Source organism: Bombyx mandarina, chromosome 11, assembly GCF_030267445.1.
Source record: "Bombyx mandarina strain Sakado chromosome 11, ASM3026744v2".
NCBI classification, from domain to species: Eukaryota; Metazoa; Arthropoda; class Insecta; order Lepidoptera; family Bombycidae; genus Bombyx; species Bombyx mandarina.
In genome coordinates, this window is record NC_143218.1 from 965,816 (window position 1) to 980,166 (window position 14,351).

Consider the following 14,351-nt stretch of genomic DNA (forward strand, 5'->3'; position numbering starts at 1 on the left):
GTTATACCTACAGCACTCCGAAAAGCCATTCTTACATACCTTCATCGAGGACATCCTGGCATTTCTGCTATGAAAGCACTTTCACGTTACTATGTTTGGTGGCCTAACCTTGACGAAGACATAGAATTATTTGTCAAGAAATGTACCAGATGCCAACAGAACCGCCCTTGTAATCCTGAACTTCCTGTATTTTCCTGGTCCATACCAGAAGAAGTATGGGAGAGAATCCATATCGACTTTGCTGGACCGTTCGAAGGATCGTATTGGTTGGTATTGTGCGACGCTCTCTCCAAATGGGTGGAAATACGACCGATGAAACACATTAACACCAGATCACTTTGTCTTACATTAGATAACATATTTTGTACATTTGGCTTACCAAAAATGATTATATCCGATAATGGACCTCAATTTACATCTTATGAATTTAAAGAATATTGCACAAAACAATCTATTTTACATGTCACATCATCTCCATATCATCCTCGGACAAATGGGCTGGCAGAACGTTTAGTCAGAACATTCAAAAATAGAATGGCATCGGTAGACAACACAAATCTCGAGCGCCGACTATTAGAATTTTTGTTTACATACAGAAACACTCCGCACTCGTCCACTGGTAAATCTCCAGCTGAGATGATGTTTGGACGACAATTGAATTGCATACTTTCCAACATTCGGCCAGACAAAAGAAGATTAATGCAGTATTTACAAGTAAAAGAAAACATTCGTACTACATCACCGAGTTACCGACCAAGTGACCAAGTATATATTAAAACACGCAATGATAAAATATGGGAACCAGCGGTAATTACATCCCGAAAACATAAATATTCATATATTGTTTCAACACCAGGAGGACTAGAAAAACGAAGACACGCTGATCACATCAGGCCACGCGAGTCCTCCACCTTAGAAACCCCGAGGAATGAAAGGGCGCATTCTTCTATGCTGCCGGCGACTGCTTCTCCAGACATTGGAATGGAAACAACAATTAACGAAAGGCTAACTAAAAACAAGAATTCGGCAGCAGTACCATTACCTACACCGCAGTCACCTACAAATGTACAAATTTCTCCAAATTCACCTTCACAGCATTCGAAGTTATACTCCTCACCTGCTCCGGTCTCCACTCCTGTGCCATTTGCTCCGCGTCGAAGTAATCGACGTATACAGGCACCCCGCCGTCTGATCAACGAGATGTAGATGGGGAGGAATGTTGTAACCTTCTTTTCCATATTCCATTATTTGAAATATACTTCATTGTCATTTTTACCATCTATCATTATTATATTTTTATGCTATGTCTTGAAAACATTGTTTTATTATACTATCGATTATCAACAACAATAATGCGCATCACTATGCCCGTCCATAAGGCTCGTGAGTGGAAGAGAGAGCGAAATACTCGCTTCACCGCTCCGATTTTTTCAAACTGCACGGACAAAATAATTCTACTATAAGTACCGGTCCGTACGTAACTAGAATAGGCCCTTATGGCGCGTCCCCACTTTGTCGTGACGACAGATAATCGTGTAGATTTAAGTATCGTGGCATATAAATGGAGGTGGCACGTAAAAAAAAAAAACAATAAATATCATAAAAATAACTCTTATTTTTTTATAATTATTCGTATTAATAAATCGGCTCTCTAGCAATTTCTTAACAGAATTATACTCTTAGAAACTAACATTATTTATATTAAACAGTACAAAAAGCCTTACTTACAATTTCATAACTATTACTAAAACAGTGAAAAAAAAACTGTGATGATTTTTTTTATTAATATGTGTACTTTATAAATATTATACAAATTCCCACGTCTATTGGAATTGGTCAAATAGTTTTCCATTTGTTGTCTATATTTATTAAGCACTGAGACAAGTAGAAAAATATACAGAGTATAATAGCCCATATTATGTTAATAAACAATTAGTGTTCTTGTCTGTCTGTTCTCAAGCTAGATAGCCTAGAGATGTTTACAGGCCAAAAATTATAAAATGAATTTTGCGGGTATAAACTAAATCAGTATTCATTGGAAATAAATATGACAGACATTTTTTATTGAAAATGAATTCATAACCAAAATATAATCGAGGGGAGAAAGGCTTTCTTCAGCCCTCGATTTTATGAGTTTTATTTTTTTTATTTTTTATTGTTTAGATGGGTGAACAAGGTCACAGCTCACCTGGTGTTAAGTGGTTACTGGAGCCCATAGACATCTACAGCGTAAATGCGTCACCCACCTTGAGATATAGGTACTAAGGTCTCAGTATAGATACAACGGCTACTCCACCCTTCAAACCGAAACGCATTACTGTTTCACGGCAGAAATAGACGGGTTGGTGGTACCTACCCGTGCGGACTCCCAGAGGTCCTACCACCACCTTAGAACTCATGTCTTAAGGCGGGTTCTTCACTAACTTCTTAAGGGTCAACCTGAATATTCATTCGATACGATTTCAATAAATAATGGAACTCTCTATCTTAACGTCAATTTTACCAACATCTTTATCTAAGCTTAATTCATAAGTACAAAATTTATAGAATAAAAAAAAATGTTGCGTATGTAGCTTGGTGCACGTGAAAGAAGTGAAACTTCTTTTGCGGTGTCTAGTATTGCGGTTCTGTATTTTCAGACTTACACGAATTTTCTCTTGTAATAGGGAATACTGTGTATAAGAGAAACGACCTAACTCACTTTGTCCTTTCCCTGTCTCCGCGGTCGACTGGTTCGCGAGACGCTCGCATCTATTTTCTCACTCACGCTCTTCCCAAATTGTATCTTTTCTCTCTAGCCGTAACGAATCTGTCGCGAGTTAAATTTTACCTTCAACCCGCCTAAAGAAGTTTCACTTCAAAAGTATATTCTAGACTATTAATGTGACATTTCATTCAGGGGTAGTTTTTTTTATAAAAATTACACATTCAAAATATTTAAAACTAATCAAGTACTCAGTGATTCTTCGTTCTGTTTCTGTAATCATTGCAAGAAATAAAATGGTGACCGACATAACGAGAGAAACAAAAACAAAAAAATACATGCTACATTCAACTCGGAACAGAAAAAACACAAGATCATTTATATCCATGATTTGAGACATACAAATTGAACATATAATTGGTTCTAATAATTGTCTACGCAAAACAATTAAAAATTGTAAATCTTAATATAAGAATTTTACAAATTTAGTACAGCAGACTCTAACAGAAAAGATAAAAAAAAACCAAGTCATAAGTCTTTTTAAAAGTTATTTTTGTTTTGTTGTTTTACTTCATTAACGCGTGAACGAACTCTGTTTATGGTGAACATGGTAATCTACTTACAAATATACCCTACCAACAATAATTACAAAATTCGTAATATTATTAGTTACTTCAGTGCGCCGCGTAGGGCACCGGTGACCTACACTGCAGGCAAAGGGTTAAACATGTCCCTATTCTCAGATTCTTCAAGAGTTCGACATGCCATCTAACCTGCAGAGACACAAACAGCTGAGTTTCACGCCGGATCTACTCAGTGGGTCGCGTTTCCGATCCGGTGGTAGTCTCAGCAAGGCACTGCTCTTGCTAGGGTCACTGTTAGCATACTCTCATCATATTGAGCTTTGTGACCTCACTCAGCAGTAGCAGTAAAGCCAAAATAACACCTTGAGGCTACTGCTACGACATCATGCCTTCATAACGAGTCAATCGTGAACCTATAAGTGCGCATTTCCATAGACTAGTTGTACAGATTTTAATTTGTTTACCGACACTCGATACAAGCTACACTGTATGAACATAGGACCTAATATTGTGGAATATTTACAACTCATAAACTAGCTCATAAATTTAATACATATGCAATACTTAATCCTGCAAATCACTTGACTTTTACTTTAATTAAAACTATTTTTTTTTTGTAGCAACATACAACAATTAGAATAATATCAAAATGCCAATGAGTAGCATCGCAGTTGGGTGTAAATACAAAAACGATGTATACAGATTTTGAAACGTTAATAATATATTGACAATAATAAACGCGAAATTAAACCATTGAAGTAGTTTTAATTATTTCCGGAAACTAAACAAAAAAATACAATTCCTTAACTAGCGGCCTGAGAACCATGTCTCGCTTGGCACCGCCACTGTAGTGAAGGTACTACAGGTCCAACAAAACTACACATCGAAATTGAAATCATCATTTGAGGTATCGTCCAGTTCCATTCGCTTACCGTCGAGTAGATCTTCAATGTTTATCTTATCGTTTTGATCAGCACTCTTGCTGCAATGTTCCGGCTCCTCAGTGACTTCACAATTAGTCTTCTCATTAATCTCGAATTGATTATCTCCAATTTGTTGGGCAAATGGGCTTCCATTTCGTTCTTCACTGAAGCTTTTTGACGAGCTCTCGGTTTTGTTCAAAAGAGTTTCAATATCAAAGCTATTCGATTTCTCATACACTTTATTATTAATAACTGCACTATCAATTCCAATACTTCTGTCTGTTACTGCCCCATTACACGCAATCATCGCACTGTTTTCATTTACACTTAGTTCTACCTCATTTGTGTATTTTTCGCTTATCACTGAAACATCAACACCGTTATCAAATTGAGCACTATCACTGTTCCTATCGGTTAGTTCATCATTATGAACAGATGCATCATCATTCATAGTTTTGGTTGTTTCATCGAGTAAACTCAACGATCCCGCGTCAGTATCGATCGATCGACAATCGAAATCGATTACCGCATCCGATTTTTCTTTATCATCAACTAATCGATTTTCTTCGTCGCGATCCAAGCCATCGATAATGCAATTAATGTTGCTGCTTATATCAAATTCGCTGTCGTTGGCAGCGTCAAAGGCGTCGCCTTTACCGTGTGCTTCAATTTCATTTGACAGCTTCGGTTTTGCTGTCAAATTTGACGTTTTGACTTTTGACGTTCCGTTGGAATTGTTGTCCGAGTCCCAGCGAGATATCTCGGTGTCAGAATCGAAAACGTCCGTGATGTCTTGGGTTATGTTCACCATGTTGTCATTTTTCAATACCGGCTCGGCTTTAACTCGTATGCTCCTCGCCGAGTATGGATAGAAGCAGCTCTTGTCGAGACCAAAATCCTGTAAATCAGATATAATTTGATAATAACTACTTCATCGGTCACATCAGTTTTCATCTATTTTAAAAGTTACAGGAAGATGGGAGTTGTTACAATGCCAATGGAATCTTGTGGAGAAGACATGAGGACAAAAGCCAGAAAGCCTTCACACAAACAAAAAAAACACATTAAAATATATTATAACCAATTGTACTAACATAGTTACAAGGAAGAGATACATACAAAAATTCTAAAAATAATATACTAATACATTGTATTATCTTTCCATCCCCAACTTAATTCTGGGGTGCTTTATTGTCACCCCACTTCGTGCGAGTGGGGTGACCATAAAGGTAACCTTCATTTTCCCAGGATTCAAACCAGACTAAATATCATCGAAATCAGTTCAGAGATGTGGGCATGAAATAATAGAGCGAGTTACTTCCGTATTTAATTACTAACATTACATGCTATGTATCTTCTAAATTCCAAACAGAAGTTATTCTTTGTGAATTCCTTGGTCTGTGTGCTATTAGCCTTTTTATAGTTACCCACCTTTCCTTTTTTTATATTTTATTCATTCATTACTATTATTTTTCTATATAATTATAATATTTCTAATATAAATTGGATGAATTGAATCCAGAGGGAGTGTAACGGTTATTCATTTCTTAGATGAGATCGATACCATAAATGCCAAGTATAATAATATTTTAAATCGCATTAAAACTGTACTCACATCAAGATCACCAGACACCACATAATGTCCATTGACCATGTTCTTCAGCAGTACATCACATCGGCATATCCTCACTTGTGCCGGCATCAACCTGGCTGCGATTTCTGGGTCGACTGTAGCCCCGTATACTAAAAATAACGTTTATTTCTTTAGAACACATTTCACATACTCAAACTGACTCGCGGTGAAACGGTTATCACCCATAGGTGTGGCGCTGAGGGTTGTGGATTCGATTCCCACGCTGGGCCAATATTCGCGTGATGAAGAGATTTATTTGCTCTTTGTTGAAGTGTTTAGTAGCTCTAGAAAACGTAGGCAAACGTTCCAACTCCATACAAATTTGAGTTAAAAATACATAAACTGCATAAGATATCTATCACGTGGGCTCACTGACCCAGGGAGCTAACTGATGTTTGACTGATATAATAAATATTGCATTGTGTTTCATGGCTTTTGAATTATTGTTTTGTCCGAAATTAACCATGTATTAGTTTTAAGGTGCATTTAAATAGTACTGGCATCCTTATACTTACATCTACTTCTAAATGTACAAGTCTCTTCATGTTTTTTGAGATTCTTCAGTAGTACATAATTTCTTTTGCACTTCATACATTTCCCTGTGAATAAAAACAAAACTATGAAATAGCAGTTATGTGGGGGGCAAATTCCAGATTTGGTACTCATACCTGTCCTGTCTGTCTGTAGTTACATATTTTTCAACCCTATCTGGAGTCATGCTTTAGTCTACATTATTCTTTTTTTTTATTGCTTAGATGGTTGGACGAGTTCACAGCCCACCTGGTGTTAAGTGGTTACTGCAGCTCATAGAAATCTACAACGTAAATGCGCCACTCACCTCGAGATATAAGTTCTAAGGTCTCAAGTATAGTTACAATGGCTGCCCCACCCTTCAAACCGAAACGCATTACTGCTTCACGGCTGAAGTAGGGAGGGTGGTGGTACCTACCCGCGCGACCAGTAATTACGCAAATTATAATTTTGCGGGTTTGATTTTTATTGCTTTCTACCTCCCTGCAGCTTTTTTTTTATGTTTGCTACATTACAGACTTTTTGCGGATTATAAGAGGAGCGTCACTTACCGCCAGGTCGACCGTCCTCGCCGGCACAGTTATGCTGTATGAGCAGGTTGTCCGTAGCGAAATATCGCCAGCAATCCTCGCACTTGACGTCCGGCACCTCGTCGAACGGTATGCAGTCGTTCTTAAAGTGCCTGCAATAAACAATTCAATTATTTTCGAAGTGAAACTTCTAATGCGACTTCCAACAAGGTTGCGTTAAACGTGTAACGCTACCATGGGTATGAAAGAGACAGAGCGAGAGTGAGTGCGCGGTACTCGAACGCATGCGCGTAGTATACCTGTTACAGCGCGAGCGTTAGCAACGAGTAACGTCCAATATTTTAATGAAGTATTTAAATATATCGACACTTGAAAGGCAAACGTGACTAAGCGACAATAACTGCTTTATACATAAATGATAGGCAATAACCATATTCGATGCGCAAAAAACATATATTTCTAGGTCTATTAAAATCATTTCAATCCTACAGCTAGATTCGTTAAAATACGATTTTTTTAAGGTATTTCAGCTTTAAATTAGTCTACTGTAAAGTTCACGCATTGTCGCTTAGTCACGTTTGCCTTTCAAGCGTCGATATATATAATACGTGTTACTCACTCATCGTATGTTGTAACGAGTTTATACTCAGCGGTGCATCTGTGACATTTGTACGGCAAACTCCCAGATGTGTGCAGCTGTTTGTGGCGCGCCGCCTCGGTGCTGTCCACGAACCACACGCGACACGCGTCGCACGCCAACCTGTAAATATAACAGTACAGTATAGTGCGAGAGGTCATAGAAAAACTCTGAAAATTATACTCAAACTTTTTTAAATGCCAGCGGCCACAAAAGTTAGCAAAAATAGGTTCCCACTTAAAATCAATCGCTCTTATCTTGACATGATAAGTCGAAGCTCAAACAAACAAACATCATATCTGAAGATATTGTTTGTTCGTTCTATGTGAAACGAAATATAATTTTTTTTTTTTTTTTTTAAATATAACATCGCATACTACTTACTATACAAAATGTTTAAATTTTTATAAATACCACTGCAATCGTGACCACGGGAACTACGTAGTTTTTGAAACTTTGTAAATATTATAACGACTCGTATAAGCCCAAAAATCTACAGCGCCTAAAATGGTACGACAAAATTAAATACAGTATTAATTATAACAATATCATAAAATACTTAAATGAACCAACAATAACACATTTTTATATTATATATATACTAGCGTACCGCCCTTGCTTCGCTTCGGAAACTGTAATTTATTATTGATTTCTCTACTATTTAACGGATGTTATTATATATACTAGTGGTCCCGCAGAAGTCGAAATTCGACTATAATTAATTGGAATTGTAAGTTTGTACACTATTATGATTGTATTTTATACAAATTTCGCCAAGACTACACTATAAAAAATATTAACAAAGACAAACAATATTTAATCTATTCTCAATTTGACCGCAGACGCCAAGAACAAAAGTTTGACAATAAATAGTATGCATGCGTGTGTGCGTCAAATACATGGTACGTAGTTAAGTGTGTGTAATGTTTTCTTTATTGATTTAATGTTTCATTTATGCATTATTTAAAAAAAATATTAGCATTGTGCACTTCTTCTCTATATTCTCTATAAGTGTGGAAAATTTCATACTCCTCCGCCCGCGCAATTTTCGTAGAAAGGGATACAAAGTTTTTGCTTCACGTATTAATATATAGATAAACATTCCCCTTCAATCACTCTATCTATTAAAAAAAAATCGCAACAAAATCCGTTGCGTAGTTTTAAAGGTTTAAGTATACATAGGGATATAGGGACAGAGAAAGCAACTTTGTTTGTTGTTGTTGTAGTGATATATTCGCGGGAAGCTACTTGATCATACCTACGGCATTGCCGATGGCCACAAGCAATCACCACTAACTACAGATCGCTGACTGCTCTCAAGCAAGCGCTGGAAATCAAATTATATTTACGGATTAAAAATATATGTATATATACTTACATCGACTTCGTGTACGTTGGTACGTGAACTCTCATATGATTGTTGTAGGATTTGATTGAGTTATAATTTTGATTGCATATTACACACTTTTTAATCACTGACAACGAAGCGTTCTCGGGTGTGACAGAAGTTCTGAGCGATGCACTTCTGCTTTTCAACTTGGCCGGATTGGGTGAGCTTTTAGGGTTCCTCTCGGTCTGTCTCGGTGGACTCACAGACTTGTCGGGGAGTTTGGGCGGATCACTGATGTAGCACGATAAACTATTCCTTGTGGTTCTAAGCGGAGTTGCCAGTGGTTTCACTGCCGCAGGTGGAGAATCCAGTCTCGTCAGAAGCACTTTAGCCTTTCTGTGCGGGAGAGGCGAACGGACCGGCAAATCTTCTTTATCCGGCTGTACCTTTTTCTTTGATTTTGATGAAGGTTTGGGCGGTTCTGAAATTCTGTTATAAGCATATTAATCATTTGGATAGTTCTTTTTTTTATTGCTTAGATGGTTGGATGAGCTCACAGCCCACCTGATCTTAAGTGGTTATTGGAACCCATAGACATTTACAACTAAACTGCGCCATCCACCTTGAGATATGTGTAATTTCTAAGATCTCAGTATAGTTACAACGGCTACCCCACCCTTCAAACCGAAACGCATTAGTGCTTCATCGCAAAAATAAGCAGGGTGGTGGTATCTACCCGTGCGGACTCACAAAAGGATCCAATACCATTATTTTTCATTATTTATTTTATTTAGTGATTAAGTGTTTTCAGATGTTTAGTTTTTTTTGTTATTATTTTTATCTTGTTACTGGTTTACTCTAATTCCTAATCCTTTGAAGATTTATCATCATACATCATTAGTACACAATAAAATTGATACACACCTGACTTTCTTGGATTTCGGGAAAATATCTAACTTGACCTCCCTTATTCTTTTCACACGTGGAACTAACAAGGAATCCTCATCGCTATCACACTGAAAACAAAACCAGTAATGTATTCCATAATAAACATAAATACCAATTTTACCAATTTTCGTAATGAAATACGTATTTAACAATCAATGTTCACGATTGACTTCCACGGTGAAGGAATAACATAACGTGTAATAAAAATCAAACCCGCAAAATTATAATTTGCGTTATTACTAGTGGAAGGAGTTCTTGTGGGTCCGCACGGGTAGGTACCACCACCCTGCCTATTTCTGCCGTGAAGCAGTAATGCGTTTTGGTTTGAAGGGTGGTGCAGCTGTTCTAACTATACTGAGACTTTAAAACTTATATCTCAAGGTGGGTAGCGGAATTTACGTTGTAGATGTCTATGGGCTCCAGTAACCACTTAATACCAGGTGAGCTGTGAGCTCGTCCACTAATCTATGCAATAAATAAAAAATAAACAATTTGGGTAAAGCAATGGAAGGGGTAAAGGAATGGAAGTTTCAAGGTATGGACTGATGAGGTTTATCACTAGACGTGTTACATTAGAGGTTTATCAAGGGCCAGATCTTTATGAGGCCAGTGACCATGATGCAGAGTGACAATTGACAGTCTACACTGAGAGTTGTGATCCTCAGTTATCATCAGGACCATTGAAAAGGAGGAGAATTTTAACTACACATAATTACACCTTCAATTTCGACTTCAAACTTGCATTTCTGACATTTATTGTGTTGGCTATCACTAATGGTATGTAAGGGCTCTCAATATTATCTTTGATCTTTAACACAAAATTCTATTCACTTACATGGGATAAATCATTTTCAATTTTCACTTTTGTCTCGGTTTTAATAATACTTTTTTCATCGTTACGATTTTTCAGTAATCTCTGCAACAAAAATTCAGTATAACTTAGGTTCAGTGATTGCTGTTTTTTGTAAACTACTCTAGTATAACTTAGGATTTTCAACTAGATGTAGGTCGAATCTGTGTCTGTTTGTGTACGAGAAAATCTCAGAATCAACACGGAGCCGTAAGCACAGGATTCCATACCTTCAATTGTTTTAAAGCTTGTTTTTCTATATGTTCACCATTTAAACTGGAACGAGTAACTCGACACGGTATTTCTTCCACATCTGAATCGTTGCTACGTTTCCTGTTTCTGCTAGAACGTGTGTTCTCATTCTAAAAAAATCAAAATAACTCTTGATGAATCATTTAATATGAGGCAGATGCACTGAAAATTACAAATATAAAAATAGCCAAGCTTAATTTTAATCCTAGATGACTAATGACAGGTGTTTTTGGACCTAAAGCCCTTTTTAAGGGTAATATACACCATGCATGCAGGATCTATAGTGGCGGTAAGTGTTCAATGGTAAGAAGACAACAAAACCTCTAGAAAACTACAACTCTTTCTAACCAGCAATGCGAGGTAATAGGGTTAATAGGGTTAATATGTATTATTATTTAAATAGCGGTTGCCCTGTCGTCGACATTTGACACGAATTAATTTAAATTATAATTTTGGACATTATTATGGTTGTACTGTAACATTTCTATAATAATCATTGTTCTAGAATCACAGCTTTCGCCAAGGCTACAGACATAATATTAAGACAAACAATATTAATCTATTCTCAATTTGACTACAGAAATTGAACAATAACAAAATTTGAAGTTTGAAAGTTTGTGTGTGTGTGTCAAATACATGGTACTATGTATGGTTTTTTATTTTGTCAATTTATTGTATCTTTTAGGCATAATTTTAATAAAAATATTAGCACTCTGCACTGCCTCTCTATATTCTCAATAAGGGTGGGGAATTTCATACACCTCTGTCTGCATAATTTTCATAGAGATGTTTTTGCTTCACGTATTAATGTATAGATTTAGTGAATTATAAACATAAGCCCACATGTTAGATAACATGTCAGTTTACTATGTACCTGTTTTAATACAAGCCACACTTAGTAATCCTTTTTAAGAAAAGGGGAATAAATATCTTCACTGAAACACTACAGGCACAATGACAGACATTTAAATGATTCAAACAAATGATTTTTATCCAGAACACACACTACTGGGGGTAGGACCTCATGTGAGTGCGCACAGGTAGGTACCACCCCCTACCTATTTCTGCTGAGAAGCAGTAATGCGTTTCCATTTGAAAGGCGGGGCAGCTTTTGTAACTATACTGAGACCTTAGAACTTATATCTTAAGGTGGTTAGTGGCATTTCCGTTGTAGATGTCTTTGGGGTCTGGTAACTACTTAACACCAGGTGGGCTGTGAGCTCGTCCATCTATTTATGCAACAAACAAAAAAACATTAAGTAATTATTCTACTTTGGTAAGCTGCTTGTCTTTATGTTATGACTGTTCTTCATTAAACTACCAACATCATCCCTTGATAAAAATATCAACACTTCAATTAATTGGTGGATGTAAAATTAATTTAAGAATTACCAACCTTTTCAGTTACTGTTTCCTTTTTCGCTTTGATAGATTTATTGTTTTTTTTGTCATTATCTCTCGTTACACTTTTCTTTTTGATGGGAAGGTCATCGTCAGAGTCATCGTTCAAAACTATAGGCTCCGTCACTCCCAGAATGGATGTGTTACTATCCGCCTGAAAATTTTTAATACAATTCGGCTCACACTTTTGTATCTGTATTAATTACATAGTCAAAATACAGTAAGTATATTGAAATATAATTTCAGATTGTTTCCAAATTGGATTTTTTATTTATGTTATAAACAAACAAGTTAGAGCTTTAGGGCAATATTGAAGTTGAAATAATTTTATTTAATTGACGATTGATAGATTATGACTAAATTTAAAGTTGAGTCCAATGTGATTTGAATGCATTCTTACATTTTCAGCAGTCTTCATAATATTCACAGGCAGGCCAAGTCTCTGCCTGGTTCTGATATTTGTCCGCCTACACATGTCCAGGAACTCATAGAAGTCGTTCACTTTATCCACGCACAGCTCACAAATCAGGGGTGGCATCTTATCATCTTGATGTACCTGAAAGACATTTCCATTGAACTAGAGGTCCCGCAGTAGCCGAAATTCGACTATATCGACTATAGTTAATTGGAATTGTAAGTTTATACACATACTATAATCACAAATTTCGCCAAAGCTACACTATAAAAAAATATTAATAAAGACAAACAATATTTAATCTATTCTCAATTTGACCGCAGATGTCAAGAACAAAACTTTGACAATAAATAATATGCATTCGTGTGTGAGTCAAATACATGGTATGTAGTGTGTTTTAATGTTTTCTTTATTATTTAATGTATCTTTTATGCATTATTTAAAAAAAATATTAACTTTGTGCACTTCTTCTCTATATTCTCTATAAGTGTGAAAAATTTCATACTCCTCCGTCCGCGCAATTTTCGTAAAAACCCTAGAACAATACTACACAATCTCCGCCTAAGTGTGTATATAGAACAATTAAAAGATTCCTCTGAGATTGGGCAGAAATGCTCTCTAAGTATTCTTGTTGATGTGAGTGTGAGGCACACACGCCATATAGGAAACGTATGTCTTGATATGTAAATTATTAAATAATTTAAATGGGATTCTTATTCAATCTAGGAATTGAAACAAAAACTTTATTTTTGTATGATTTCCTTGTGAAATCCCTAAGACAAGTGAAATTATCTTGTGCATTATTGTGACAAGTAACTTATACTCTTATAGAATATATTTCTAAGGGCTATTTTATGATTCTTAACAAACTTAAATATGTTGGGAAGCATTCATTGATAAAACAAAGAATTCTCATTAATACGAATTCTCAGTAGAATATTAAACAAAAATATTAGCATATGCTTAGTACTAGTTTGATTTAGTAAGTTTTCATTTTCAAATATCTGTTTTTACAGTCAAATTAACTTTTTTTTAAAGTTTAGAATCAGTAAATAACACATCGTTAAACACTCAAAAACAATATTAAGATTAATTTGTTCATTGAATATTCGATACTGCGTACAATTTTACCTTTATTTGTAAGCATTCGCGTATTTTTTTGCTCAATTCAATGCTCGAATCATCAATGATTACGTTTTGAATGATCGGCATTTTATAACCAGCGCCCGCACCGCACAGCCTGCACGATCGGTATATCTCGTATATTGTATCCGCCTCCAGCTGAGGATTTAGAGCACGTTCCATGTTTTAATGTTTAATATACAAAACAAAAGGAAAAACAATCGTAGACGAACGGTTGCCGCCATTCACCAGTCGCCATTATAGTACAATTTAATGACAGCGTGACAGTTGATGGTAGTAGTAGTTCCATTTTTCCAACTGGAAAGGCGAAGGTAACACACCAAACTGCTTTTAAATAATATGCAAATATAATATGGAATGAAATATTTTTTCATTTTAATCAGCTTCATGTCACTGTTCAAAATAAACATAGTTTTGCTCTTTTTAAAATAAATATAGATGGGACTGTGGCACCCAGGAATGTGATTGAA

The 14,351-nt window shown here is 36.1% G+C and overlaps 1 protein-coding gene across 1 annotated transcript; it reads right to left on the bottom strand.

Moving 5' to 3' along the window:
• Positions 1–1,595: 1,595 nt before the first annotated feature.
• Positions 1,596–14,138, bottom strand: LOC114249054 (uncharacterized). The gene is made up of 12 exons (XM_089730742.1): positions 13,870–14,138; positions 12,724–12,879; positions 12,319–12,477; positions 10,901–11,032; positions 10,656–10,736; positions 9,797–9,888; positions 8,921–9,361; positions 7,525–7,665; positions 6,927–7,057; positions 6,360–6,443; positions 5,827–5,954; positions 1,596–5,109 (listed from the first exon to the last, which is right to left on the bottom strand). The coding sequence occupies exons 1-12, from the start codon at positions 14,041–14,043 to the stop codon at positions 4,165–4,167; spliced, it is 2,664 nt and encodes an 887-aa protein (XP_089586868.1). The 5' UTR covers positions 14,044–14,138; the 3' UTR covers positions 1,596–4,164.
• Between the last annotated feature and the right edge of the window lie 213 nt (positions 14,139–14,351).